A 23291-nucleotide genomic window follows, 5' to 3' on the forward strand; every position below is an offset into this window, starting at 1 on the left:
CGTACAGTCTTTTAAGGCAAAAAAGGGCCACTTCCACCTGAGTGGTCACCAGTGGTGGAAGTAACGGATTACTCAAGTAACTCAACTACTGTACGTACTTACGTAAAATATTGAGGTAAACTAAACAACTAAAAAAACATACCATAAATATTACAACAATATTAATAATTACAAACACTTGTTTTCCAGTCACTGCAATATGTATGTTATTTATTGCTTATTTTAAAGCCACCAGTGGCCCCGCACTTCACAGTTCAAAATTCCAAACAGGCAGTCACCTGGGAGCAAGAGAAAAAAAACCCCACCTCATTCCGCTGTTTTGTTTGTGGATTTCATCCATTTTTACAGAACAGTAATGAGCAAAAATGCATTTGTGGCCTAGAAATAGCAATCAAGAGCACATAAAAAAAAATTCCACCACAAGTACCTCATTAGCATATTTTCACTTTGTTACACAATAGACATCTGAAAGCTTTTAAAGTAAGTGCCTGAGACATTTTTTCGCCCAACAAAACGTCAATTCGAAAGACATTTTAGCAATTACATGGTCAACATGTAAATTAAGATAAAACATCAAAACACAGTTTTTGCCAGCGTGACACACTAGCCCCTCTCAAAGCAATGCCAGTTGACAGGATTGATTATACAAAAAATACAGTACATTATTCTCTGAAGGGAAACAGGATTTTTTTTTTTTCATGGGAATAACAAATAAAAAAATTCACAACAATAGACATATACAGAAGATATTTGTGCTTTTAAGAAACCAACAAAGCTCTGGCTTATGCTGAAATGGTAAAGAGTCAGAAGTCAAACACTCCTGTCCCCTGAAGTTTTTCTATTTGCATAACTGCTGGCAATTATAAACATGAACAACAGCAGTTTCGGTATGTGATATAGAGACCATCAGATGGCCCAAGATCGTAATAAACAGCTGCACATTTCTAATCATGTGTATTGATACAACTCATGGCTACTTCCTCAATATGTGATTACAATATGACAGTGTTCACTTTGTTGCACAGTATAATTCTTGAGGTTTAAGTGACTTGCTACCAAGCGAATAGACATATTTAGTCAGGTAGAAGGTGTGTCAGAGCTCCATCCACCACCTTTGTGGTCAATTAGCTCTGTAATGATCTCCTTGATGTCTGATGAAAACACCGCTGGAGGTTTCACCTCAGAGTGTCCAGCATTTGGGCAAAGCAATGCTTTTAAAAATAATTTAGAATTTAAGAAGAGCCAGCTTAGCATCATCCCAAACCTGTTCCATATACTGTGCCCCACGGTGTACTATATAGACATAAAGAGGTGAGATTCCTGCCAGCCTTCACATCCTACGGCACTGAGCAGATGAAAAAGCAGCCTTCCAAAAAAGCTGGTGTACTCCTTAAATGCTGGATAAGTTACTGTCGCTCTTTCCCTGATTCTGTCTTGAGAAACCTAGAAGTTGTCGTCTTCATCTCTTCGTGACATTATGAGCTGCCTCCTGGGGCCTGTGAGATGAGGGACACCGGATGCGGAGTCCAGCCCTCCAGAGTCCAGTTTAGGAGTGGAAGTACAGCGTGGCCCGACGCGACCCATGAGCCCGCGGAGGTCTCGGTGAAGGGCTGGATCGCTGGGGATTGAGTTGAGGCGTACCCCCTGTTCCAGACCCCCAACGTCCCGGTCCAAACGGGGGTTACTGGCACTGCTGGGAGACTGAGGATCGGCGCTGAAATATAAGGTTGAACTTGACTCCGTGGGACAGAAGTATGGCTCTGGACTGTCTCCAAACACAGATTTGCCCTCTGGTGAGCTCCGTTTGAAATCCGATGCGGGCGACTCCATCGGGCTCTCCATCTCTAGACTGTCGTCCTCTTCGTCGGGTTGTTCAGTCGATGTGGGCTCGCTCACGCTCTGGAACTCGTCTTTGCAGTCCGAGAGAGGCGCTAGGCCTTTCCCTTGAGACTCGGACGTGGACACCCCCTCGCAGCTGCCTCCTGCGGTGATGGTCATGCCCTCGTTACTCTTAAACTCTTGGTTGTACTCCTCCATGTCCAGTATGGCTGCTGCTCCGCCGGCCCCGTACGCTCTGTTGATCTTCCCCAGGTCCCCCGTTTTCAGAGCCAACCGGATGAGGAGCCAGTGGTGGTGGTAGCAAGGACAGGAGCTGTTAGCCCGGCCCCCGCAGGTTCCCGGGTGCTCCAGCAGAGAACCAGCCACACCTGAGAGGGAGAAGCTGCCGTGGTTTTGAATGGAGGCAGCTGGCAGGCTTTTGTCCCTGAGAGAGAAAGAGGACTCCCCTCGCTCTATGCACGTGCTGCCCATGTGGTTGTGGTTGGTACCCTGGGAGATCTCTGTGGACTTGGGGTGGAGGAATCTGTAGTAGAGGACAAGAGAGGTAGCGCCTGGGAAGCAGAGAACAGTTGGTTTTAGTACACTCGCTATCACTGTTTATTTACTGTCATGTTCAACGATATCAAAAATTACTGAAAAGGCAGAACATACTGCAAACATTTTGCACACAATAGCTTTATTAGGGGGATACATTTACACCATATCATCAATATTATTATAATTTAACAATATGAACTTAAAGGGCAATTACTAATTAGTTTTAATCGATTTGAATAACCACAACGTACTACGACTTATAAGCACTGAGCATCAAAACATCTGAGACCAATCTGTTCCAAAACAAAGGGACCCACCGAGGAGAAAGCTACACAGCACAGTGGTGGGAAGAGTCATGCTGTCCCAGGATGCTTCGCTCAGGAAGTCGGAGGCGGCCAGCAGCAGAGTGGCGTTCTCTATGAGCATGAACTGGTAGGAGGAGAGAAGGTCACACCATCAGTCATCTGCAGAGAGCGTTACGTCCCTGTAAGCTAAGCATGCAGAGGGGAGGATGACAATGCAAACTATCTGCCTGTGTGTGTGTGTGTGTTTGTTTGCAGCTGCCCTATACGTGTAAGTCAGTGAGGCCGTGCTGAACGTACGGGCGCCAAAAGTCATCACACACTATGAAGAGTCACGTCTTACTGCATAAAAGCTGGCCATGCGGAAGCGTGAAGGACCGTCTTTGACGTTGAGGAAGAGGAAGACGTGGACAAGCCCCATAATGCCATTAAAGGCACGCCAACACCAGGGGCCGGTGCAGATGTCTGGTTGCTGTGATACCAGCCAGAAGGAGGCCGTGAGCCAGTGGAAACCTGGAGGTCGACGTAAAAATAGACTTGGAGATACAGGCACAATAGGGAATCCATATACAGTGTATCACGCCGATGCAGAGAAGCAAGTGAAGAACTGGATTAAGAGGACATGCTGCATCACTCTGGGGACAATAACAACACTCACTTATTAGGTATAAATGAATAACCTGAGTCACTTGGGTCTATTTGCGTTTTGGTACAATGTTGCTATACTAGCCTGCTGCTCACCTGCTACTCCACAGACCCACCAGTTAAAGACCCTGGCAAAGAACATGAGGCAAGTCACCCTGGCGCCCAGCATGCCTGCCCTCCACACCAGCTGGCACAGAAGGGCTGCTGGAGGCAGGGCCAGGTGGCCCGGTCGTATCAGACAGCAGGCTCTGCTGTACAGAACCAGGGCCCAGGAGATGGACAGCACACACAGACCGCAGCAATAGGCCACTGGAGGTTGAAAGAAAAACAGGGAGGGAATACTTTATTTCTTATTGGGAAACCAAGCAAGATGCCGAGCCAGTGACTGATTGAATTACAGAGATCGGGTTACCTGGGGACATGATGCCCACATCAGTGGACACCACCACATATGCCTGCAGCAGGCTCTGGGGCAGCGTGAGGATGAGGGCCTCCAGCAACCAGAGAGCAGCAACATCTGCCTGCTGCATGACGGCAGCTCCAAGCTCTGCGACGGAACCTTGCATGTGCAACACAGATCTCATGCAGTCCCATAGCCTGCCAGAAGGGGGGGACAGAGATGTACCATTGAAGTGACACACAGTAACCTCCTGGTAAAGGTTTCAATGACACTATAATGCATATTTTCTGTGTCCTTGATTGGTGTTTCCTTACGACGACAAACTTCCAACATATCCATTATATATCGAGACACAACATCTGAAAAGATAGTCCAAAATATAGATATTCAAATATCTTACCGTTTGAAGATGCCTAAGTGCAGTATGTGTATGACAGACAGGTAGCAACGCCTGTCATCACCGTCGTCATAGTACCATTTCATACTTAGCAGCTGAACCGCCGTCCCCGGTAGGAAGAGGCCGAGAGTGAGGCCCGCCCACTGCGTCTCCTCATTCCAAAGGTAAAACCCTATACAGTAGAACACTAACACGCACACAAACAACAGAAAGGTCAGATATGTTTGTTAAGAATGCATACGGTCAATAACAGTCAAGCAGATTTTTAAATACACATAAATCTAGCATGCAGGTATAATGTGTGAGGATTGGCCTTGAAACACCAAAGAGCACATACACCTCGCCCGAGAGATTTGTCCTTTACATTAAGAGGAAAATGCTCTAATGAGGATGAAAGAAGAGACCAGTCGGACTCCTGGATTTCACACAACCTGCAGTTATTTTTCCTAAAAACACATAAGACCTCTTCCACTGTGGAAATAATGATATTGATCATTTTGACCAAGTCCAGTCCTGGGAATGGTATACCTGCTGAAGTCAAAGTCACACTCCCCCCCTCTCTCTCTGGTGTGCCCTTCCCCTATTGATCTGCTTAGTCAGGGAATCATCATCACACCTGAGAGCCGCACGCTGTTCTCAATACAGCTTCCGGATGTGCATTCCTTTTAAATGCTTTAGTAATAACAGCAATGCCATTGGTAATAATACATATTCAATAACATATGTTTTTGACAAGGTGAGCATCACCCCTGTGTATCAAGGACAAGGTTTTTTTTTTTTTTTTACTGCGGATGTTGTTCGGCTCTGTGACCCTCCTGAATGACCCCTGGAGGTCCTGGGGCCCCCTAGCCTGTTAGACAATGCCCAAATAGCTGTGCATTAATAAACCACCTAGGTTTGCTAATTCAACAGTAGCGCTCGTGCCATAGCGTCACCGTATGAATTGAAGCTCCAGCACGAGGCACAATGGCTGAGCAACAGCATTATCTCTTTTTTTTTTTCCATTCATTAAAAGCCAACGAAAATTCTCCACACAAATACAACAATCTCCACCCAATGGACCCGTTTTCGTGTTCACTTCCAGCAGCCTCCGCGACCAGCGCGGGAATTCGATGCCCACTTACGAGCGGTCCGTTCGGCCACGATAACCAGCGCCGACGCGCCGAGCAGCGCCGCCTGGCACCACGCTATCCAGCACGCGCTCCGCCGGGCCGCCGACGGCATCCTGCGGGCGACCGCCCCGGCGGCGTTCATCATGATGCGGACAGGCGGGAGAGCGAATACACCGGTGGCATTACCCTGGGCATCGTTCACCCCGGGTGCATCCGTCCCCTTCCTCCTCTTCTTCTTCTCCGTCTCCTTCTCCCGCTGCCTGTCTGCCTTTTCCCCCTGCGCTGTCAAAATATGTGACGTCACTGCGTAGCTTTAAAGGGGCATCGGTTTACCAGCCGTCCTGTGTATAGCTCCTACTGTACGCGGCTTCCCTCCCCTTGGGGAACATTTGGCCTGCTCTTCCTCCACTTCCCACCGCTTATTTAAAACATAAATGCACTCATGTTTTCATTGAAGGTTTACTTATTTCCTCATGATAGACTTATTGATCAGAGTTTTAATTATCACAGGTCAAGGTCTGAGTTTTTGTCTATAGCCTACTATATTATCAGATGATATACTTCTCATTGCTTTTCTTGCAGGAAGGTGAAAAAGAGCTCCAGAGCAGCTGGGAGGCATGCTGTGATCCTGATCACCTCAGCCATCATTGAAGATGCATGCTCTAGTTATTGTAACTTTTCTCGTCACACTTTGAGCATTAGGCCACCTGACACCCTGTTAAAGTTGTAACGTGAGGATCACAGAGCGCTCCCACACAGAAAGTGCACACCACGCCAGGCCTTCTACGTGTCATCATATCTACATTTTCTTCGAAGACAGATTCTCTGTAAATATACTTTTTTCATTATCTGTAAAAGTGCCACTCAAGAAATAAATCTAACATCTGCATCTCGGAATGAACTGTAGAGTCATCTGTTGTGGGTGTATAGTCTGTCAGCTGATTAATACTGAAACTAAAATATGGAAGTACATGTACTAAATTAGCAGCAGAATCTTTTTGATAGCGATAAAAGTGTTGAGTGTTGTTGTTTCCACGATGAAGGGCTGACACTTACTGGTGCCGAGTGTCCCAAGACTCATAACAGGATGTTCCTCTGCATGAGCACATTATACAGAGGCAAGTAAATATGATACATGCAAACAAGTGTTTCCTCTGTGTTATCACGGAGGCTTAAATACACACACGTATAATCAGAAACACTCACACAGTGGCAAACTTTGTTTATGCAAAATCACAAGTTTAGTCGTTGTTCTATCAAGTCCAGAGATACAAAAAAAATGTGGAAAATCTATTTATACATTTTAGATTTGTGTTAGCAACAGAATAAATTAACAAAGATGTATACATTAAATCAATCGAGTCATTGGTCCCAGGTCATGCTGGTAAAGTCTTGATTCTTCCCATGCTACAGCCTGTCTAGAGTATAGACGAGACCATCCATGACTGAGATAAGGCTTTACTTCAAATAGGGCAGTGACAGACAGCTGCTGAGTTGACCTGTAAGGATTATATGGCTGGATTAGCAAGGCTGTTTTAGGGCTCTGATATGCAGCCTGACTCCAGCTTGATGCTGGTTGAATGCAGAGGTAAAGGCACTTCAGGCACGTAACACTCCTTTGCTGATCTGTCGCTGCTCAGCTCAGTCTCCCCTCGTTCGCCGCTGTGATGAGCAGAGGTGCGAGTCTCCATCTCCTTTATCAGGTCAATCACGCTCCCCTTGTCCATCTCGGCCTCTGCGGCCATGGCCTCGAGTTGCTCCGCCGCCTCGCTCACGTCGAACCTCTCGATCTCGGCGTTGACTCGGTGCAGCTCCTCCGGCGAGTGTGCGTGGGAGGCCGAGGGCGAGTTAGGGCAGAAGCCCTGGAGGTGCACCTGTAGGCTGCAGTAGTTGAGATAGGCAACGGGGCAGCAAGGGCACCTGTGTGGTCGTTCTCCACTGTGAAGGCGCTTGTGGAGCTTGAGGTGGACGAATTGAGTGAAGCGGGCGGGGCAGAGCTTGCACTGGTACGGCCTCTCGCCCGAGTGTAGCCGCTGGTGGGTCTTCAGGTTACTCGTGCTACTGAATCTCTTCTGGCACACCTGTGTCAAAACGGAGCCACGGGCAATACATTTTAGATAGTTTTTATATATAAATTGAACAAACGACATACAACATGTTAATAAGTGAGCTTGAGAGGTGCATGAATGTGGATTTTGTATTCTCTCAACTGAGTCCGTCTTGCCGTTTTTTTCCATGTTTTCTGTCTTTATGCTAAGCTAAGCTAACTGACTGCTGGCTCCAGCCACATATTTCCCATACATGGTATAAACCTTCACAAAAATGTCGAACTACATCGTTAATTTAAGGTATACCTTGCATTCGTGGGGCTTCTCTCCGGTGTGAACCAGGTAGTGTTTCTGCAGGTGGGCCAGCTGAGTGAAGTTCTTATTGCAGGTCTGACACCTGAATGGACGCTCTCCGCTGTGCACTCGCAGATGGACCTGAGGACAGCATGTCAGAGGTGAGTACTTACTATTCACATTTATTCATTTTATGGTGGCCAGTCATTTTCCCATTGTTCTTTTTCCTAATGTGATATAGAGGAACAAACCTTGAGGTTGGACAGCTGCCCAAAGACCTTTCCACAGATGTTGCAATCATACCGGATCTTCCCGTTCTGCCTGCTGAGGGGGTAAGACAGGGTTTTGTAGCCAACAATCTGCCCGTTTGCTCGTTTGATCTTCCTGAGGTCCACTGCATCCTCAGTGTTGCTCTGAGTGGCAGAGGTGGGTTTGGAAGGGTGGCAGTCTGAAAAGGCGGCCACGCCCGCTGGTGGCGAGCATCCTCCGGGGGAAAGTGAGGGCAGCGCTCTGCGGAGTGAGGGGACCATGGACGGGGCAATGCAGGAGGTGGCAGGCATAGTTAGGTCTATATCGACATTGCTGGGAGGGGAGTGTCTGAAATCTCTGGGGTGATCTGAGGGGATCTTGAGGTAGTTTGTCCTTTCAGGTGCGAGGTCCTTGTTGTCTCTGTGCTCACTGGTCGGTGAAAGAATGAGGTCTTGTTCGGTGTTGGATAGTGCAAGTGTCAAGTCTTTGTATCCGTTGGCCAGAGGCCAGAAGTGTGCATAGCGGTCAAAAGGCAGCAGGTGAGACGAGAGCGCGACGTGAGGTTTCAGACGATCTCTGTAGAACGGGTACGAATGAGGTAGAATGCCGTTGAGGCCGAGCGAGTAGTGAGGCAGCAGACAGGGAGGATGCCTCAGAGCAGGATGAACTCTATCAGGCACAGAGGGCTCTGGGTGAGGTTTGGCTATAACTGGGCCGTGGCCGTGCTGAAAGGCGAAGTGCAAACTGGAGGCAACAGGACCACATAGAGCTGGTCTTTTGTCAGCTGGAGGGCTACAGGACGCCATAGGTGGTAGAGCTGCATATCTATGGCCATGCATGGACTCTGAGTGGGGCTGGATTGGGTAGACAACACGGGGACACAGAGGGAAAACTGCAGGGAGGTTGCTCTGAGGCAAGGGACCATCCAGACGTCTGCGGCAGGTAGTCGGGGACTTGGAAGGCTCGTCCCGGAGGATTTCAGAGACGCTGTGTCCTCGTTTCCCTGTTGCCTTCTCCTGAGCTGGACTCCGTTCTGTGGGACAAATAAAAGGACAACTGACGTCAGAAACAGGAGAAAATCATTTTTAGACACTTAGACAGTGACTGATGAACCACAGATGTCACCCAGACATAAATAATCCTAAAATATGCTTGATGGAGTGGAAAAAAATATAGCCGTCAACACATCAGCTGACCTATGACTAATGTTTATTTTCTGCTAGTCTACACACAGGTCAACGTTTATAAAATCTGGATCCAAATCTGCGATTTATCAAAGCAGTTCCTCCCACTTTTTACCCAAAAAGTCACGAGGAGTGACAAGTTGACAAACGGGGGGAGGCAAAAAATACAGAGGTATGCATGCATGTTTCACTTCCTCCTGGACCCACATAAACACAGAGCAACCCTTATCTACTGTGTCTCCCCCCCCCCCGAGAGGCCAGCTCTCAGTAAACAAACAGCCGACACTCAGTGAGATATCCATCTGTCAGCGGGTCGTCTTGTCAGGAAGTTCAAGTAGTCACTGGAGCGGCTCCTACTTCTCTTCCTCCTTAAGAGCCAAATAAATAAGAGGAGTCGTGCCAGAATGCTGTCAGCACCTCAGGCAGCCTCTTGTGGGTGTGAGTGTGTAAATTGGTATTTCGGTGTGTGTGTGTGTGTGTGCGTGCATGCATGCTGCCTCCCTGCTAGCATGGGCGCTCTTTGTGTTTTTGTGAATGAGAGCCAAATGCTTTGTGTGTGGAGGGGCTGCCAGCTGTTTTTCTACGCAGAGTTAAAAAAGGGAAACCGAAACATCGCCTAAAGTCCTGAAATGGGTCTCGTCTTACACGGGCACCGTTGCTCTACCTGGAGACAGACCATCTCTGCTTTCAGGACAAACAAAGAGCGTGTCAGTCGGCGGGGGCCTTTGATTGGGAGCCTTACTCCACCGCAACAGATGTGTGGGCAAGAAAAAGGCTCTTGTTAAGTTAAGGTGTCCAGAATGACTCAGTCGCTGCATCCTTCAAAGATAAGATAAGATAAGAGACGGATGCTGTTACAGCTCACACACTTACCAACGCTGTCTATAGGCAGTCGGCCCAGTGGAGGGTAGTTACAGCGCTGGGCGAATTCAGGGCAGTACCACACCAGGAGCTCCTGGCCTGGCTGCAGCGGCTTGACGGTGTAGAAGTAGACGTCCAGGCCGCTCTGGCAGGCGACCAGGTTCTGCTCCGCCGCGGTGCAGGCCGGGTTGACGTAACGCATCCAGTTGCTCCGCTCCTCGTTCAGACCGTCCAGGATGTGGTGCAAGCGCCCCTCCGAGAAGACCTGCAGCGTGAGATCACGGCGAAGATGAGAGGTAAGTCGGTTTGATGATGACATGCTCTGAATCTGAAACCATGATGTCACAGGTTATGGTAAGTACTGCGTGTTCTTTCTGCTAAGATGTAGGCGCTGCATGTGTTTTTTTTTCTTTCTTTTTTGTGGTGCACGAGTCAACCAAGCGCTACGAAAGCAGAGTAAGGATTTCACCTTATGACTGGATTGTAGTATTTGGTATACTCACCCCACTACACCCACTCTCCCCTACCTGTGGCCACGTATTGCTGGCCCTTTTTTCCAAAAAACAAATTAAATTCAGCTAATTTTAAAGAGTTATCCCCCCATGAAAACTCTCCTTTAGGCTTTCTGCTCGTCGAAGCCGCCACCTGAGTCACGGCCTGTAATGTTAACACGGTGTCTGTGTTATGGCTGTTGCAAGTTTTGGTGGAGGTTGCATGATTTTCAAGGTTGCTGACTCGTGTGTGTGTGTGTGTGTGTGTGTGTGTGTAATGGAAGACGTCCCGATGCTGCTGATTTGTAACGTAGCCGTTCTCAAGCTCAAAGCCACTTCCTCGCTTAGTCAGTGTGAGAGTTTGTGAGCCTGGAGAAGTGCGGACATGTCTATGGTGTGTTTACCGGCAGCGACGCGGCTGCCGAGACAAGTGGAGAGAGAGAGGAGAACCGCTGCGTCACTGAAACCAAACAGCTGTGTGTGTGTGTGTGTGTGTGTGTGTGATCTCAGGCACTGGCAAAACATACATCCACAGTGCATGCACATTCAAACCCGATCCAAGGTAGCACTGGCAGGGTGAGTCGTACCTGCACAGGATGTCAGACGTTGACCACAACTGCTAACTCGTGCCACAGCGGCGTCTCCAAATGGAGATACAGGATGTGAACAGTTTTGAAACGCACACCGAGACACAAATTTTGAGATTCACACGCCGCTCGCTCACCCTCCAGAAGTACTTCCTGTCGGCGTCTTTCAGCAGGGTTTCGTTGGTGTAGCTTTCCCCCACCAGAGGCCCGAAGCGCGTTCCCCGGGGAATCAGCTCCTTGCTGGTCACCCCAAGCACCTGTTGAACAAGGAGGACATCAAATCGTCAAACGACAGAGTGGCTCGGAAATTGGAGGCCTGAGCGAGCGGTCAGAGCTGAGAAACTTAATTAGAGGGATGAGGAATTCAGTCCTTCTTATCTGACGCTCCACCCCGTGATGGTTTCTCGGTGATTAACAAAAAGAGTCGGGTCAAGTCGGGAAATAACGCAACCAAGAAATTAGTCAAACCGTCCCGGAAGAAAGTGCTAATTTCGCTCGTCTGTGACAGAACGCACCCGTTCCTTCACACGCTGAATATTTCATAACCCAATCGGCCCACGTTATCTTTAGTTTCTCTGCCCCCATTAAAATTTCACCAGCACTCTTGTTCCGCTACCTCCAGGTGTGAAACTGACCCCCCTGTCTCAAGCCTCCAGGGTGTGGGAGCGAGGATAAGGTGTCACGGGGCACACCCGACCAGTCAACTGCACTTTGAGCTCCGCGTTCAAACGCCCTAAAGCAACGGTAATGTAGTCACTCTCTTTCATCTCGGGGGAACGCTGGCACGGTGTGTGTAGCCGGATCAACCCCTACACGATAAGTTTACCGCCAGTCCATCCAGCTAGTTTTACCCCCACACGCTTTGTCGAACTACTTCATTCGAGGTGCTCGCACGTCACCGTAACATATCCTGCTCTTTGGTGTCAACCAGGCTCCAGACAGACCTTATTAGAAGGTCAAAGTGCTGCTACAGGTATTTTGCAGCAGACGCCGAGGCTGTCTCTGATCTCGCTCGACAACTTTCATTTACAGACGCTCAGCCCTAATCTCGCATAAGGAAACCTAATGTTTCCTTTTCATGGATTAGCCCCCGGGGCCGACCTTTTATCACACCTTCAACACACTATCTGCAATTTCCTCATCTATCCAGGTCCACGCAAATCACTTTAAATCACTTTAACTCCCACACACTTAATCCAGAACATTGTTTACGGTGTTATCCATAAGGTGGGTGTCCCGGGGTGCCGGGGCTCTGCTTTACGGTGTAATTGTGTGCCGGGACAAAAGGGGTCAGGAATCTGAGGTAGCTACTAATCATAGAGACCTCAGGCTGTGCGCTCGGGGGCTTGCCATGCCTCAACACATACACAGCAGAGAGGAAAAGGCTGAAATTAGACAACAACATGTCAAGTACTTCCCGCCTGAGGACGGATGAGTGGATGGGAGGATGTTGGAGTGACGCAAGGAGTTAGCAGCTACGCAAAGCATAAACAACTGCAGTACATGCTTACATACCACTTAGATATACTGTAGAATTCCTGAAAACTCCACTTTCCCGCGAGTTTCATTAGAGACAAGTGAAGATGTGCTTTGCTGCGTACCTCTGGGGAGTTTTGACGGCGTTTCAGGGCCAGGTTTCTGGGTAAGGATCTCTCAGCTCGCGTCTTGCCGTTGTTTTCGGATGCTTCCTCAAGAGGTTGGTCCTTCACGATGTAAGTGCACTTATCCTCGAGTTTTGCCTCGCTCCATGATGTCATGTCTACGTCCTGTGTCTCCAGCATGGCTGCTGCGGTGACCCCCGTGCTTTGCGGCGAGCTCTCCGAGGTCAACATGGCTTCGGTGCACTGTGTGGAGGCCTGCAGAGAAGAAAGAGGCCGTTGAGTGGGGAAACCTGTTGTCAAACCCTTATCTAAAAAAAACAAAAAAGACGGTCTAATTGTTTTTCAAAGACGCCATACCTTTTGATTTTATGTCACGATGTAAGGGGAAAAAAACAGCAGCTGAAGCACCAAGGGAAGTCAAGTTTTGAATGGAGCTAAAATTAGATTTCAGAGTGCAAGATGTGAAACAGGGACAAGTCGGGCACGTCAAGGAGTGCTACTACTGGACAAACAAACTTCAAAGTGGAACCTTGGTGCTCGCCGCCCCGTCGGCCCCCACTGTCCCATACATCCTGTGACTCTCCAAATCACAACCCCTAGGCTATGAGGGAGGTTCCTGTACACGTCAGCCCCAGATCGGGACCACTTTCACAAGGAAATCAGCGCTTCCAGTGAATCGACCAGACTTCCTCTGATCTGACTGTGGCTTGGCTCTCAGCCAGGTCTAAAGTCTCGTTCTATCTGTCTGTTCCCTGCAGTCCGTCCCTCCCTCCTTCTTTTCTGGAGGATTGTTGTCGGGAACCTCCGCTCAGACAAACGCACAGTGGCCCCGACTGATGGGGTGATAGTAAAAAGAGCAGAAGATTGGAGACTTGTGATTAAAAGACAGTGCTCATGTGTGTGCCCCCTCACAACTTCCTTTTTTTTCAGGCTCATCAGTTTGCCTCTGAGGTGGTGCAAGATAAGATCTGTGACCAGTAATATTTGGTAAGTGCTCATGTGACCGAAAAAGACCAACATTCTGCACAAATATGTAAAAACAAATCTTTAGCCACAATTTACACAATATTCTGACATATATTCAATAACAGCCCGCATACTGTATGTCGCAATAACAAAATATCTCAGCTTTCTTTCTCAGGGAGAGAGAAAAGGACTTCACATGAAAGTGCAGAGAGGTGAGATTTATGGACGACGTTTCACCCTAATTCTCTCTGACGTGCGGTCGCCGCAGCTGACTCGGTATGACTATCACAAGTGTGACAGCTCACTTCAAAACCATCCAACCCCGGTGACATGGCAGAAAATCTATTCTGAAAATCGAGACATGAGTCAAAGACTCCCAGCTGTGCGGCTCTCGGGGTGCAAAAGAAATAACAGGTCGAGACTCTAGAAAGCACTCTTTTGCCACTCCGGCATCATTTACCGGTCATTTATGATGCAATTGGCACGAGATCCATTATAACAAAACAAAAAAAGATGACATGAGAGAGATGTGCACTTACTGTGAAGCCTTGAGAGGAGCCACACATATGGCAGGCTGTCAGTGCCCTCTTGGAAAGCTTGGGTGTCTCTGAGCAACCGGTGGCTGTCCTCTGTCTCTTGTACCCCCTCTCTCTCTCTCTGTCTTGTAGTCTCTCGCCCAACCTCAGTATCCTGTGTACCTATGTGTGACTGACCGCGCAACTGAGTGCTCGAGTGTGTGACTCTTCCTCTTGCTTCTCGTATGGGAGGAGGGAAGGTGTGTGTTTGAGAGAGACACACACACACACACACACACAGAGAGAGATACACTCCCTTTTCCTCTTGTGCTCCCTCCCCCTCCTCCCCTTTGTCCCATGACTCCTCCTTGGAGAGTGTTTGTGTGTGTGTCACTCTCTTGCCCCGGGGGCGTGAGGCTTTCTCCGGGGGTTGGGGGGGGGTGCACTGGCTGTCACACAGCTATGTCCGGATCAGACAAATACATCTTCATTTTCTGACAGTCGTCGCCCGCTCACCTATCTTTGGGTGAGACCTGCTGTTGTGTTTCGGAAGTCGAGGATACAGCACAGAGGAGATGAGGTCATCCGGGTGCTTGTGTGGTGTTTTCAAGGCGTCAATTCAGTTCAGTTTTTAAGCTTTTAATTTGCCACAGGAGATTATGTTCACAGGTTCAAATGCAGCAAACCATATTTCCACGACCAGAACTACGTAGACGCGTAAATAGTCCCCGAGAATCCGACTCTTGATCTTGACTCTTAATCAGCCATCACAGCACTTGGAAAAAGTCACTTTTTCTTACGGGTTCTGCAGATAGACGGTCATCTTATGACTCATATGAGGTTTGTAAAAGTGACACTTCTCGAATATGCAACTCTTCATCACAGCAACGGCTACAGACTGAGATATTTCCACTGTGGGTCAGAGTTGCCTGTTTGGCTCACTGATACTGCTTACCAGGTAAAACCGAATCATTATTATTAATATGGAATGAGTAATCTACCTCAAAAAGGAAGATCATCAAGTCCATTTAAATCAACAAAAACATATTTTCTCAATTAATTATTTGGTTGATAAAAAATCACAAGGAGTGCAATACAAATCAATTAAATGAATAATTATAACAACAACAATAAAAATAACTTTATTTAGACCTTTCAAAACTACTGTAACAGAGTGCTTCCATATCAAAGACAAATAAAAGAAAGCAGCAATCAAATACAAGATCACAGTCAACTTATTAAAAAGTGCAAAAAGAACAATAAAGTCAGATTTAAAAATAATTACAGACGAAGCCAAGCAGTCAGTCTTGAGAGATGATTTATAAGAGTTCCTCAGGTTCCAACAGGAAGCGCTCAGTCACCTTAAGTGTTCGGACAGGACCTTATCAAAGGACCTCAGGACTACGGGGTCAGATCAGACAGGTAGCTCAGTGCCCATGCACCCCCCGACTTGTTCTTTTCTCCAAAGGCAACATTTATCTTGGCAGGCGGCCAGCCAGCTAAAGACTTGTCTGAATTTTTCAGATTTGCCAGCAACGCTTTGGACAGGTGACGTCCAACAGCGACACCGGTTTGTTAGCCTGCTTCCATTGCTAGCCCTAAACTCGCCGTGCGTGTTCTTCTGTTTCACTTTCTCCACTCCAGGGAAGTTCATATTGCATTATGTGTTGAGTGGATTCTGTTCCTTTGTTTCTGCACTGTTTTGTCCTTTTTTTTTTCTCTCTCTCTCCATGCTTCCTGTCCCACTCATCACACCTGACCAAGCCGCTAATTAGGGCTGCTGACATGAGCCACCATGTAATTTAAAAATCCACTTCTCCCTGTTTGGCTCTTTCTCTTTGCCTTCAGTCATCTCAATCATCACCTTCTATTTAGCTCTTGTCTCCTCTACCTCCTCTTCCTCTCTAATGCCCCTCTCTCTGAACCTTCTCCTTACTACGTCTATTACTCATACTTACCGTGTGAGTAATTCACAGAACGGCAACACGAGATCCTCTTATGAGTCCTCGAGAGGACCCTGAGCCGAGATTCCACTCAGATCTGGGGTTTTTCTACGGGTGGATGCTTTTGAGAATGGCTATATATGTTAGTCGTTAGTTGGCTTGAACTCGCTGATATTTCACATGACATTCTTGGAATGACTGGATGATGGAGATGTGCACACGACCGCCCAAACAGTATAAAGAAATATAATTTACTATGAAGGTCAGGAAGAACAAGCTCACAAGCAGATATTAATAGGCGACAATTTTTTTTTTTTCTTTTCTCAGAAAATGACAGAAAAGATAGATTTGCCCACGCCCACTGAAGGCAACACCTACTCTTTTGAACAGAGGCCACCATAGCAACGAGGAAATGACAGTATCAGATTAACCGCTACAGACGTTAGCTTTGCTAACAGGCGCCCAAAAGTGTTTGTGGGTTCATTATAATATACTGAAGTTTAAGCATCTTCATCTTGCGTGGACATGCTTTTGCATCACTTCGCACCCGCCCAAGGCAAATGTGTTTAAATGCTTCTTTGCATTGATTTCCTATCGGCAAACATTTCCTTTACATTCTGTCTGAACCCACGGTAATAGTCTGATTCGTGAACAACGACACACCCACTCACCGTTTAGCACGAGGAGAGCACGGACAACATCTACCGAAGTCTGGTACCGTTAGCCACCGTTAGCCACCGTTTAGCTACCAGACCCAGTAAGGCTGTGATTTCAAAAACGTCTGAGCAACCGTGCATTTTATTTACATCACGTTTCAAACGTTAAATTGTCTCAAGAAGATTTTTTTTTTTTGTCACTTACTCTGTGTAGTATTCAGCGAAGCAAATCGTTTTGGTATGAGTTGTCGAAAGTTGCTGGCCGCTGATATTACTCTCATCCAGATACTATCTAAACCTTGTACTTTCTTATGACTGTGTGTGTCTCATCACTTTGAGGCTCCTACTGTAGCAGGAAGTACCACAGAATTGGTTTCGAGTACTTTGCCAGGTGTTTCTGTCTATAAGGTAAGATTTTTTTTTTGTATGTTGGGTGAATGCTTGTTTTAACTATATACTATATACTTATAAGGAAAGGAGAAACTAGATTTTACAGTTGGCAGAAGATGTAAATGTAAAAACTAGAATACAGAGAACGGTTTGCTCTGGGGCGGAGGGTGCCTTTGGGGCCTCTAAATGATGGATCCTAAGCCCTGTAATTTTCCATGCTTGAGTCTGTACCTGCCTTGGGTCATTTCTCGCAGCGGGACTAAAGGCGACCACTCCTTCCCGTCTCCTCCCCCTCGAGGATGAGGACAATGAAGTTTGGCAGAGATGGCTGAGGCCATTTTATTACCCGTTACAGCTGAAATGCTCGACTCAACCTCCACCTCGGCCTCTTCTAAGGTTTTATGGCCGACTCAAGGAGAAATATTTCGCATTCTATCACAACTCTCTTCTTGTCACAGCCCCCTCTGACCCTCGTCACCCTCACTTTTACCCCCACAGCGTCATGCTGCTATCAGTCTGAGGCCTCCCCGCCTTTAAGTGATTTCCTTTACTGCGCGTTGCCCTGCAGGAATCACTCATATGCACTTTATTGCCACAACAGGAGCAATATGAACGTGCATTTTAAACAGAAAAACAAACAGTGACGTAACTCGTTTCTCCCCAACTTTTCTTTTTTTTTTTATCCCACCTGTTTTCCACATTAGGTGCGAATGTGAATGAATGTCAGCACGGCACCGCGGCCACCACCCACCTCGTCTACCAACCGTCTTCCCTCAACCGGCGGATGATCTCCTGTTGACAGGCCGAGGGTTATTATCATGGTTTGAGGTTCTATGAGGAATGCTACTGCACTTCACAACAGATGTCTTTTTAAACCTTGACAACAACAACAACAAAAAAAAACCACCCACAGAGACGTGTAGCTGTACTCGGCTAGCCCACGGCGTAGACGTCTGTAACCCGCGGTGATAGGTGATGTCCAACGGTGACGACGAAGCGTTGCCTGCATCCACGAGAAAGGGTTATTTGCATTTAAATATAATCTAAAACGGCAGCCAATGTTATCCAGTCAGTCACCTTGGAAATCATTTTTTGGCTTCAACGTGAGACCTACAAATAGATAAATCAAAATCAGGCATTAGACCCCCATGATTGATAATTACTATCGGTGTGAGTTGACTTGTGTGCACAGACTCTGAAAGCGACAGGGAGGAGAGGTACTTTACATACTCGTGGGCTGTCCGGGTGTCAGTTTGAGGAGTCGGCAGTGTAATTGAAATACGTTCCAGTCTGGAACATTTGTCAAGTGTCATTTCTGTCTCTCCCGAGTTGCAGACTTCTGTCCGGGTCGACTTGACCCGCAGCTGCTAATTATATAGAACTGCCAGAAATTGTGGCAAAACACATTATACCAATTGCTTTGGTATAATGATTTTCATGTTATAATACAATAATGCATGCATCTCTATTATTGTTACATAAGAAGTTCGGCTTGATATGAAAGCTTCCTTGTCATCCATCGCAATAATCCTAGATTATCTGCAGATTATCGCAGATTGACAACATTTTTTTACTGTGTTAATACCAGCTTGATTTCTTCCTAATTTTGAGAAATGTGTTGTGTGCAATATAGGAATAATGCAATGCAATGTTTTTGAGCACATGCCAAAAACACATGTTTTAAAACGCATGAGAGCACACAAACTGGATTGGCTGTTCGTTGGAACTGGAGGACTCAGTGGTTGACACTTGATTTCATCATAGCTGTAAAAAAAACATCCTTTCTGGAGTGAAGTGTTTCCTTTTCGCTCACTCGTTTCCAGTTCTACCAGCCCGGTTTATCAGCCATCTTCAACAGATTACTGATACTGATGTAGAATTCCTCCTTTTAACCGCCTAGTTATAAAGACTCTTTAAGCACTTTTAAACTATCCACCCAAAGAAGTCAACATGTTTTTCTTTTTTGCCCCTCAAATCGCTGCACTGTAGTCATCCGAAAACACACCAGATTGGCGGACTTCTTGAGGAGGAAGTGTCAGACCCCCCAGGAGCCACACCTGACTGCGTTAAAAGGCTCCTTGCATTGTTTTGTCTTCCTCTTGATTACTAACGCAGACTATAATAACGACCAGCGCAGAGAAGGAAGCATCATCCGGGAAGTTTATGCACACAAACACACACACGCTCACATGACCTGCAGAGAGAGAGAGAGAGTGTGTGTGTGTGTGTGTGTGTACCGGGCCGTACTGGCAGATTCAGCTCAGTCAGCCTCGGGTCTCAGATTCCTGCCATATTTCTGGATGGCCACTGTACAAACAGAGGTGAACCTGATCCATGCTGTCACACTGGCACGAGGAGTATAGTTTCTCCTAAGTGACACACACACACACACACACACTTCCTCCCTGATATCCCAAATAAAGATGCAGTATGGCCGACTGTGACCCCTGTACGAGCTGATGCAAAATGCCCGGCGTATTCATGCGTGCACATTCCTGGCCGAGTGAGTGTCACCCGTCCCTTACACTGCAGTAATTGTTACTGACGCGGATCACCAGGAGAGTTGTTTCTTTGTGTTCTTTAAATAAACCTTTTCTAAGAAAGAATTAAGTGAAACCTGTTTCGGGGGAAGCAGTAGCCTGTTGCCACGTCAATCAAGACGGTGAAAGAATACGTGTGAAGTTCACTTCCTTAGAAGAATATTTCCACATTCTACTGGCAATCTCATCAACGTTAGATGAGAGGATCGATCACATTATCTTGATCTGCACTTAGCTTAGAATAAAGTTAGAATAAAGTCTGTAAACAGTCGGCCTGGCCCTTCATGCTAAGCCAAGGCACATATTGGAGTGGTGTTGATCATCTCATCTGAATGAACAAGCCTATTTCCTGTTGTACGGTGTTGCATTCGTGGGCCGCGTGTGAACGCGAGCTCCTCGCCATATTGCCAATCCTCCATTGAGCAGGAGCACAGTACGCACAATGCTGTTTGTTTGCATGGTTCGAGGCGACTGCTCAGGAATGGCGTCCATTATAAAAGGGGAACTTTATTACCACTCAGTGACAACATCAATGACATCACCAGGTGCCACCGTGTCTGTCTGCGTGTCTGTCTGCGTCTGACAACGCTCACGCACGAATGCACACACTCTCTCTCTCCCTCTCTATTTTAGGCCCGTTTGAGACGGCACCGTCCTCCACCTGTCTCCAGCGTTACCTGCCCCAGTCATTACCCGGGTCCCAGATCTCGGCGGTAAGTGCACATGTCAACAGGGAAATTACAGGGCAAGCACGCACACATATTTGTTTTGCTTTTAAAAGGGTAATATCCGTCTGCACGCAAGCGATACAATCATTTTCCCCCTCCTCCTTTTCTTTCTTTTCTTTTCGGTGACAAACCCAGAAAACAAAGCAGGTGAGGTTCAAAGACGTAACCGACATGAAGAGAAGAGATGTGTAGAGACGATGTGTGGGTGTTTGTGTAATGACAAAGGGGAAAACGCCTTTCTGTCGTTTCAGCCATGTTTCGCTTCGCCTGATTACAAATCAGTGTTGTTAGATCTCAGCTTTGGTCTCGCCAAAACGAGACAAGAAAAAGTCTCTTCGGATGGTGGAGGTGAGAGTCTGTCTTTGGCAACGCTTGAGGTTGGAGTGTTGTGGGAAAGAGAGCCCTGACGAGTTTGACGAGGAGGGAAAACAGATTCAAACCGCTTTGACTGAAAGATAGAGATCTATTTGCAGCCTTTTTTTCCCTTTTAGTGGAATCCCCCACAGTTTTACCATAAACACGCCGCGGTGCAAAGACACTGGAGACTTGAAAGTTGTGTTTTTGTAAAACTGATTCCTTTTATCCTCGCCTCTTTCACCAGCCTTGGCTTTGGGTAACCCGAGTGCTCTCTTTCCCTTTTCAACATGATCAGTACCAACAATGACAAACTTCCCTTCTCCTCGGGGGTGATTGACTCGGCCCTTGTTGCCGCTCTCCTCGTGTGTTCTCTGCTGAAAGTGCTCGTGACTGTACGACTGAATGGATACTGACAGAACCGTCTTACACGTGGCAATCGCTGTGATGCCGAAACAAGACAAGAAGTGAAGACACCGACCGCCGAACGCCGGGCTTGTTTGCACAGTTGAAATCAAAATGAGCGGTTGTTCTTTTGTCAGGGATCAACACACGATATTAGTCACTCCATTTTGCCTTTCTCCGGGGGGGAGGGGAGGGGGGGGATCAGCTTCAAACATGAACCAACGTTGCCTTTTGTCAGCAAACACGCTGTATGTGCATGATGACAAATGCATTCAGCATTTCCTATAATTTGCGCGCAAATCACGTCCGCTTTCCGTGCACGCTGTAATTTCCCCCCCTGACCGGGCCCTCAATAACATCCTGTTGTCTGAGGACATCTGAGGGGGGCCAGGTTGGACTGACCCCTCCACCACATCACACACACACACACACACACACACAGGACAGAGCACAGACTGTTATCCTGGCCCCGGCTAATGACAGTCGAATGAGAGGAACGCGGAGGAAGCTGTCCCCTGTGATCTCTGTATTTAAAAGCATCCTTATTATTGCTTGCGTATATTGTTTTGTCGCGCCTGAGATCCCTTGGGATTACTATTATTAATTTTTGAAGGACGGTGACTATAGATCTTAGCTGGTGAGATATCATGAAAGCAACGTGGACACCCCGACGTTGTTGCAGATGATGCGTATTATTGTGAGAAAATGACACATTAACTGTATGGAGCAGGCCAACGTTTACATGAAGGGACATCCTCTGCTGGGAACAAAACAATAGCACAACGTTCCACCAATAAAAAAGCTATTAAGGTGGACGGAAGGAGATCATACTATATTTGCTCCAAATTACAAATGTGTCTCCTCTTTTGTATTCCTACAACAAACAACATATACCCTCAGAGGCTGTATTATGTATGTAGAGAAGGAAAAAAAAACACAACTTTTTCAGATTATACCGATGTTTAGCGTGCATAACATTAATAATAATACAAATAAGAAGAAGAAGAATAATTAGAAGTTATACTGGGCTGTAGTATTTGGAGTAGACACAACATGTAGGCACAAGAAAGGATGTTTTTGTGAATGTAAAAGAGGCAACTGGGCAAATCGCCTCAGGTAAGTGAAACTGGTTTAGTTGATCTAATATGAATGTTATGTCAACTAATTGCCATTGATTGCCATGGTCAACAGTGGTTTCCTTTCTGCTTACGAAATACACTCAGAGGCGCTGGGAGCGCAGCCATAGATTTATGAATGAGTTAACCTCGCGGTAACCCCCCGTGCAGCCAAACACAACAGGTGGTCATCCTCCTTTGTCCGCTGCAACAGAGACAGGTGCTTCCGACTACGGGGGACAGATCACTGTTGACTCTGGACAATGGAGGAAAAACAGGGGAACAAGAAGGCCTAATTCATGCATGGCCACTTCCAGCCCGGCCCAGCTCTTCGACAAACACAACGACGCATGGACCCCAGCCACTCTATGAACGTAAAAAAAAAGAAGAAAAGTCCATATTTCAATGGAAACCCAAACACGATCATTCAAACTGTCAATGTTTTTCTCTGCTGGGTTTGTTAAGGAAACAGGCGTCAGAGGACAATAGTTCTGTGAACCATATCTGAGCCTGACATGGGCAAACAGGAAGAGATCTCCTTTGCACAGAGGGGTATTCCTGACTTACTCCAGCTTAAGGAAAGGAAGAAGAATGGAGTAGTGGGGCGGTAGAAGGGGAGGGCAGAGACCTACACCTATAGTTCTGATACCAACAGTCCACCAGAAGAGACCCACATCTCTCCAATGACACCACCTGTGGAACATCCCGGCAACAGCTCATAGTTCCTCATCTCATATATGGCTTCAGCAGCGTGACGCCTTCAAGCCGAATATGAAATTAACAGCACTTTGGAACCTCCTGGAAGACATCTGACTGAGTGGTATCCAAACAATGCGCTTCCTTTTTGGACAGTGTAATTAAACCTGTTCCGAGGCTCTGGTCTGCATAGCTGAAGGATGACCTACAGTCACAATGTGGCGTCACAGAAGATTAGCAAAACACTTTTAACAAGGCAGCCTCTGTGTATGTTACAGCTCAGTGACATAGGCTGCAGCTGAAGATTTGCGATTATAAATGCATGCAAAAATAGACTTAAAGACCCCTAATGTTAATACTTAGAAGAAGAATTGACTTCAGTGGTTCCACTCATTCCCTGGAGTTCCACGCTACCTCAGTGTGCCTTATCTCATGC

At 47.0% G+C, this 23291-nt stretch overlaps 2 protein-coding genes across 2 annotated transcripts; both read right to left on the reverse strand.

Moving 5' to 3' along the window:
- Window positions 1-189: 189 nt before the first annotated feature.
- xkr5a (XK related 5a) lies at window positions 190-5521 on the reverse strand. The gene is made up of 7 exons (XM_084029996.1): window positions 5245-5521; window positions 4124-4307; window positions 3736-3920; window positions 3420-3632; window positions 3022-3191; window positions 2694-2805; window positions 190-2390 (listed from the first exon to the last, which is right to left on the reverse strand). Exons 1-7 carry the CDS (start codon window positions 5375-5377, stop codon window positions 1444-1446), a joined length of 1944 nt encoding a protein of 647 aa, XP_083886122.1. The 5' UTR covers window positions 5378-5521; the 3' UTR covers window positions 190-1443.
- Window positions 5522-6439: 918 nt separating this feature from the next.
- Window positions 6440-14328, reverse strand: prdm1c (PR domain containing 1c, with ZNF domain). Its single transcript, XM_084029991.1, has 7 exons — window positions 14053-14328; window positions 12548-12802; window positions 11084-11203; window positions 9881-10133; window positions 7826-8856; window positions 7587-7715; window positions 6440-7313 (listed from the first exon to the last, which is right to left on the reverse strand). The coding sequence occupies exons 1-7, from the start codon at window positions 14077-14079 to the stop codon at window positions 6768-6770; spliced, it is 2361 nt and encodes a 786-aa protein (XP_083886117.1). The 5' UTR covers window positions 14080-14328; the 3' UTR covers window positions 6440-6767.
- Window positions 14329-23291: the final 8963 nt, after the last annotated feature.

The sequence above is a fragment of the Eutrigla gurnardus genome (assembly GCF_963514095.1).
Source record: "Eutrigla gurnardus genome assembly, chromosome: 16".
Taxonomy (NCBI): Eukaryota; Metazoa; Chordata; class Actinopteri; order Perciformes; family Triglidae; genus Eutrigla; species Eutrigla gurnardus.

Excerpts from the sequence above, each read along its gene's own strand:
- xkr5a (XM_084029996.1), bottom strand. The coding sequence starts at position 5,377 with ATGATGAACGCCGCCGGGGCGGTCGCCCGCAGGATGCCGTCGGCGGCC. Across the intron at positions 4,308-5,244 it reads CGTGGCCGAACGGACCGCTC|TGTTCTACTGTATAGGGTTT; the intron begins GTAAGTGGGCAT and ends TGTGCGTGTTAG. Across the intron at positions 3,921-4,123 it reads CACTTAGGCATCTTCAAACG|GCTATGGGACTGCATGAGAT; the intron begins GTAAGATATTTG and ends CCCTTCTGGCAG.
- prdm1c (XM_084029991.1), bottom strand. The coding sequence starts at position 14,079 with ATGTGTGGCTCCTCTCAAGGCTTCACA. Across the intron at positions 12,803-14,052 it reads GCTCCTCTCAAGGCTTCACA|GCCTCCACACAGTGCACCGA; the intron begins GTAAGTGCACAT and ends TCTTCTCTGCAG. Across the intron at positions 11,204-12,547 it reads GCCGTCAAAACTCCCCAGAG|GTGCTTGGGGTGACCAGCAA; the intron begins GTACGCAGCAAA and ends CTTGTTCAACAG.